Source organism: Lactuca saligna, chromosome 6 (assembly GCF_052625555.1).
Source record: "Lactuca saligna cultivar CGN05327 chromosome 6, ASM5262555v1, whole genome shotgun sequence".
Classification (NCBI taxonomy): Eukaryota; Viridiplantae; Streptophyta; class Magnoliopsida; order Asterales; family Asteraceae; genus Lactuca; species Lactuca saligna.
In genome coordinates, this window is record NC_136422.1 from 137,435,608 (window position 1) to 137,442,322 (window position 6,715).

General features: G+C 36.2%; 1 protein-coding gene across 1 annotated transcript; it reads right to left on the minus strand.

Moving 5' to 3' along the window:
- Positions 1-2,511: 2,511 nt before the first annotated feature.
- Positions 2,512-5,772, minus strand: LOC145003317 (luminal-binding protein 5). Its single transcript, XM_078962448.1, has 6 exons — positions 5,617-5,772; positions 4,741-5,008; positions 4,440-4,654; positions 3,626-4,348; positions 3,295-3,532; positions 2,512-3,211 (listed from the first exon to the last, which is right to left on the minus strand). Exons 1-6 carry the CDS (start codon positions 5,654-5,656, stop codon positions 2,710-2,712), a joined length of 1,986 nt encoding a protein of 661 aa, XP_078818574.1. The 5' UTR covers positions 5,657-5,772; the 3' UTR covers positions 2,512-2,709.
- Positions 5,773-6,715: the final 943 nt, after the last annotated feature.

Here is a 6,715-nt window from a genome sequence, read left to right on the forward strand (position 1 = left end):
ACAGTGGCGGTGAAGCGGGATTGAAAGCGGCACCTTGGTATGAGATTTGTGGTGAGCCTTGAGACGATAAAAGGTTGAAATAATTTTCGTAACCCGTGAATCCAAGAGGCAAGGTTGTGTTTGAGTTTGATGATGGAGGGGGGTGTTTGAGTTTTGCTCCATTTTTTGATTAACAAAGTGTAGAAAATATAGAGAGAATTTTAAAAAGATATGTAAACTTTAAATTAAAAAGAGTATATATATATATATATATATATATATATATATATATATATATATATATATATATATATATATATATATATATATATATATATATATATATAAAAGGTAAAAAAAAATTAAATTGAATATCGACCGTTTGCAAACGATCATAAAAAGCAACGGTAAAAATAGCCGTTTCACTTCGTCATAACGCCCACGAGAATTGCTCCACGAGATGCAACGAGTTGGGGGGGGGGGGGGTGTTCCCCCGTCACAACAGCGTTTTCGTGTGCCACATCATCCGGTTATATCTCATTGTTGGCTCATACCGCACCGTCTTAGCTATTCCAGTCTCAACAGTGGCATGTGAATCCAATTTTAGTACCAGAGGAAGGGTACTAGATTCATTTAGGAGTTCTTTAACTCCAAAAATTATGCAAGCGTGTTGTCAAGATTGGATCCATTCAAGTGAAGTGAAGTTGAAGTCAATGTGGAAGAAATCATTGCATATCTTGATAAGTTTGAAGAAAGTAAGTTGGTATTGAATTTTTTTATGTTTATTGCAATTATGTTATGTATTGATTTTAAAATCTTCTATTGTTGACTTGCGAGAATCGTCCGCAAAATCAATTATTCTTGATATATAAATGGGATTAAACATCGGCAAGTCACTAGGAACAACTTTTGAACTTCATTTTTATACTTTTGTTTGGAAATTAGAACTTGGAAGATAAACTTTTTGTTTCTAGCTGGTACTAGTACCATTTTATCATTTTATGTATGAAACTTTGAATCTTTTTGTTAGCAATTTTAGGTTTCTATGTTAAAAGCATTGTAATTTATGTTTGGAAAATTACAACATTAATTTTTTAAGGTAATACTTGGTTCCCTCGGTTTTCAAACCGAACCAAACAAAATTAGAATTCGGTTTTCGGTTTGGTCCGGAGAATTTGAATTGGATTTGGTTCGATTTTCGAATTTGACCAAAAAAATTTTCAAACCAAAGAAACCGTAAATCGAGCTCATTTCCACCCTTAGTATAAAATATTCACCAGTAAAGTACTAATCTCCTTCCTTCTTCGATTCCAAATGAACATGATCTTGACATATCATTTGTTCAATTTGATTGATATTATAATTAATTCTTTTATATTTATGTTTTTGCCACCTCAATGTAACCCTAATGATGAGCTAGAAGGAACTACACAAGAAGACCAACACACAAAGATAGAGTTAGGAAGAATATAAACAATGGCAGATCCAGAATTTACATACATTGGGGGCATAAAAGATTTATCAAATAATTTTTTGGTCAGTCAAATCAGTTATAGTTTTTCGGATTTGTCAAATCGGTTATAGATTTTCGGGTCGGGTCAAGCTGTTTGTTAAACATTTTTACTATTTAAGGGGTGTCAAATGTCATAAAAACTTAAATTAAGTTAGGATGTTTAAATGGTCAAATATAATTGGGAAAAATCAAAGGGCTATGGTGTTATTTCTGCAAGTATGAAAAGATAAAGGGATTTAAAATGGGATATATTATAAAACATAGAGCATAGATTACGGACTAAAGGTATAACATGTGATTGAATTAGAAACTTGCTTTCACTAACATTTTTTCCCATGCTTTTCTCTTCTTTTTTCTTTTGTCGTGAAATCATGTCAAAAGAGAGCAAATGACAAGTTTGTCCTTCCTTGTCTCCTCTTTAGAATGACCCAGCTTCCTTTTCCTTTTCTTTCTTTTGCTTTGTTTTTATCTATTTTGTGGTTAAGGACATCAAAGGAAATAGCAAGGAAAGTGGCTCCAGTTTTAAGTTTATTTCATATAAAAAAATTTCATATCATTGGGGGGCACTTCCCCACCCTCTCCTTGCCCCTGAATATAAAGAACTTGCATTGCACTATAGAGAAAATTACAAATGCTTGGATGGTTTGGTCAAATAAAGGCCTCACCTACTCACACATCTCCATCTTCTCAATATATAGTTAGGATCTTCTAAAGATCCAACGGCTACCATTATGTATCTAGAGTGTTTTACTCAAACATCTAGTACTTGCATGGCTCCAAACTCTTATATAGAACTATTCAAATCATGATTTGAGTACATTAATCCCACATTCATATTTTAGACTTGGTGCCAGATGAAGTAATATGTTATAATAATTGGGGCAAGATGAATGTTAATATTATACTTAAGGTTGTTTGGTAACCTTTAAATAGGACCATTTAGTGATCACATCTGAATTTGTCAGCATAAAGCCTTAAGACTGTCTTTGAATGTCTTTTATCAATAAAGATGTAGGAAATAGCAATAAAGATATAGGAAAGTCGTTTAAACATTAAATGATACACAAATTCAAGAGTTTCACTTCACTTAGACTAAAAAATAACCAAAGTGAGCATAATAAAACCTCAACTTTCAATAATCCAAAATTATACTACAAACCCTATCTTCTCTCCTCTCCTCTCCTCTATCTTCTCTCACCCCTCAAAAATAAATTGACCTAAAGTTCATCGTGTTCATCATCATCTTCCGTTGACTCAGCTCCACCACCTGGAGCCCCACCAGACCTCTGATAAACAGCTGTAATAATAGGATTACAAACAGCCTCGACTTCCTTCAACTTCTCATCATACTCCTCCTTCTCAGCCGACTGATTCTCATCCAACCACTCAAGCGCCTCCTTTGTTGCCGACTCAATCTTCTCCTTCTCATCACTCTCAAGCTTATCCGCCAATTTATCCTTATCACCAATTTGATTCTTCATGTTGTAGACATAAGTCTCAAGGGCATTTCTGGCGTCAATCTTTTCCTTCACCTTTTTGTCTTCTTCTGCAAACTCCTCTGCCTCCCTAACCATCCGTTCAATCTCCTCCTGACTCAATCTCCCCTTCTCATTTGTAATTGTTATCTTCTCCGATTTACCAGAAGCCTTGTCCTCCGCCTTCACGTTCAATATACCATTCGCGTCCACCTCAAATGTCACTTCAATTTGTGGTGTTCCCCTGAAAATACAATCAATTATGTTTAGTTTTAAGTTTAAGTTTAGCCCCTGGAAAACAAAAATATTGACAAACAGGTCACCAACCTTGGAGCCGGTGGGATTCCGGAGAGATCGAATGTTCCGAGAAGTCTACAATCTTTTGTCATACTTCTTTCACCTTCGTAGACTTTAATGGAGACGACAGTTTGTTGATCTTGATAAGTTGTGAAGACTTGTGATTTCTTAGTCGGAATGACTGTGTTTCTTGGGATCAGTTTCGTCATCACTCCCCCAACGGTTTCGATTCCGAGAGTAAGAGGTGCCACGTCCAAAAGAAGAATATCTAGTACCATATATATTTATATTTATTTGTCAGAATATAATTTTATTTTTAATACATAATAATAATAAGTAAAGAATTGAATTACGGGATTACCTTTAGTTTCGTCACCACCTTCACCGCTCAAAATACCTCCCTGTACGGCGGCGCCAAAAGCGACGGCCTCATCGGGGTTCACACCTTTGTTTGGTTCCTTTCCATCGAAGTAATCTTTTAGAAGCTGTTGGACTTTTGGGATTCTGGTACTTCCACCGACGAGGACAATTTCGTCAATTTGGCTTTTCTGTAAACCGGCGTCGTCCATGGCCTTCTTGACGGGTCCCATGGTCTTTCTGAACAAGTCGTTGTTGAGTTCTTCGAATCTGGCTCTGGTCAACGGCTCTGAGAAATCTACACCGTCAAAAAGCGATTCAATCTCGACTCGGACTTGATGTTGGCTACTCAAGGCTCTTTTGGCTCGCTCGGCTTCCCTTCTTAGCTTTCCAAGAGCTCTGTTGTCTTTACTGATGTCTTTCCCATGCTTCTTCTTGATTAGCTTGATGAAGTACTCCATGATCCTTTGGTCAAAGTCTTCACCTCCGAGATGGGTGTCACCGTTTGTTGAAAGAACCTCAAAAACGCCATTGTCGATGGTTAAGATACTGACATCGAAGGTTCCACCACCGAGGTCGAATACCAGAATGTTCTTTTCTCCTCCTTTCTTGTCAAGACCATATGCGATGGCAGCAGCTGTGGGTTCGTTGATGATTCTGGCAACGTTCAAACCAGCAATCACACCGGCGTCCTTGGTTGCCTGTCTTTGGGCGTCGTTGAAGTATGCTGTAGGAAGGAAGAACCGAAGGAGTAAAGAAACAATTCGAAGGACATCATTCTTCAAGGATACAAAAGTAAATTCTGTTGTTTTACTAACCTGGAACTGTGACAACTGCGTCCTTGATCTTCTTTCCCAAGAATGCTTCGGCTGTCTCCTTCATTTTGGTTAGAATCATGGCGCTGATCTCTTCAGGACTGAAAACTTTTGTTTCCCCACCGGAAAGTTTAACTTGGATGTACGGCTTTCCATCTTTGTTCACCAGTTTGTAGGGGACGAGTTTCATATCCCTCTGGACTTCTTTGTCCTCAAACCTGTCGAACAAACATAAATTGCTCAACATTGGGAAGAAACATGATTTCAGATATCTAAACAACAAGCAGATTGGAAAATTTCATACTTTCTCCCGATGAGTCTCTTGACATCAAAGATGGTTCTCTCTGCGTTTATAGGTGCCTGATTCTTTGCTGCTTCACCGATCAACCTCTCGGAGTCTGTGAAAGCCACCCATGATGGAGTGATACGGTTTCCTTGGTCATTGGCTATGATTTCGACATGCCCATTCTTGTAAACACCAACACACGAGTACGTAGTTCCAAGATCGATCCCAATAACAGTTCCTAACTTGTTGGCTTCTTCTTTTGCAATGGAAATTGCAGATAGGCAACCTGTAATACATTAAGGTTAGTACATAAAAAAGAACACATCTTACATGATGGATAAAACCATCAGAACAGGCAGTTTACGAATATGGATCAGGTGTTGCCAATATGCTGTCTGATTATAATAACAGATCAAAATCAATTACACATTAATAGGAACGGATTTGATTATTGAATGTGACATGTTGTTAGCATGTGTATCCCATTGAATCGTAGACACCTCATCCATCAATGTACAAAATCAAACTAGAAAAACCGAACAAAATTAACACTACTTAAGCTACTTATGGAGATCATAACTTTATTAAAGATCCCATAACGATTTGTTCTTCATAAAATCAAAAACAAAAAAATAACACTAATTAACAAATGTAAACATCAATAAGTGCTGAAATTCAAACAAATTCGAAATGAAACCACCACAGTTTCGTCAGATCTCAAACAAAACCGACTCCAAACAGCATTGAAACAACAAAACCAATTCACAAACAAGCATTTGCGCCATATATCAGGCTAAATCTACATTCGTGCAATCCTTCCTAGATTCATTCCAAAAAAATCAAAAAACACAAAAACAGTAGCAACAGTAACAAATCAGGATCAGAAAATTTTACCGATTAAGACGATCGCTAGCACGATGCCGGAGCGACCCATGCTTCACCTCGCTGCTCTATAGAGGTATGCTCTTATGATATCCGGTGTAATTAAAGGGGTTTTGAGCTTTGAAATAGGGAAAGGGTTTTCTTTTCTGAGAACTCAGATTTGTGCGATTGGGAATTTATATTACATGAAATCTCGCAGGATGTACAAGCGCCTACATTAAAGCGCGTCGATTTTGTTCGGGTCTCTCGCGAAGACACTCTATTGCATGTCATCGATGATGACGTGGACCAATCAGAACTCAGGTATGGGTGTTGTAGCCAATAAGGATGGATCTCGTGTTGTGCCCTACGTGCTGTTGCCTCATTGGGTTTGCCTCATCATCCAATTTTTCATTAACTGCAAATTGGGTCCCTTAAGTTTTGGGTATTGTTGTTGAAGCCCTGAAAGTATTTATTTATTTTCGACCAGAAGCCTTGATTTATTTAATGTTCAAATTTGATTAAAACCATACTGTGATATACTTGAACAAAAAAGATGCTTTCATGTTTATATAATAAATTAACGATTAACGATTGACTCCAAATAAAAAGATGCTTTCATGTTTTTTAATAAATAATGTAATATATTGTTTTTCAACCATTTAATATAAAAAGTTATAATTTATATTATTTTATGAAAAAGTTACCCATAGTAATTCTCTTATACCTTAGTTGGCTAAAAAATATGTCACGTTGATTAGTAAAATAAAGAAAGTATTTTGTTTTCGGTACCACATGTGTTAATATTATCAATTACATTGTTTTGTTTTATATTAATCAATTCAGATGATACAAACAATTAATTATAGCTTAAAATGTGTTGTTTTCTTGGTAAGGTTATTTTGTATTGACTATCTTTATCAGTTAACTAGAAGGGTTTTTTCATGTTGTGAGGTTAGAAGGTGTTGTTTTTGTGAGAAATAATAATACATTGCCTAAATTAAATTGTAATCCTCTATAATTCTCCCATTTACAAACATATAATAGTCAAATATGTTGTAACATCCCAAATTCCAGATGTGCTATTGAAGGACTTAAAGTGTAAATTAAGGACAAGGACTCGACGAATAGG

Coding starts and splice junctions, on each gene's coding strand:
- LOC145003317 (XM_078962448.1), bottom strand. CDS start 5,656: ATGGGTCGCTCCGGCATCGTGCTAGCGATCGTCTTAATCG. Junction 5,009..5,616: donor GCTAGCGATCGTCTTAATCG/GTAAAATTTTCT, acceptor AATGTATTACAG/GTTGCCTATCTGCAATTTCC. Junction 3,212..3,294: donor GGAATCCCACCGGCTCCAAG/GTTGGTGACCTG, acceptor TTGTATTTTCAG/GGGAACACCACAAATTGAAG.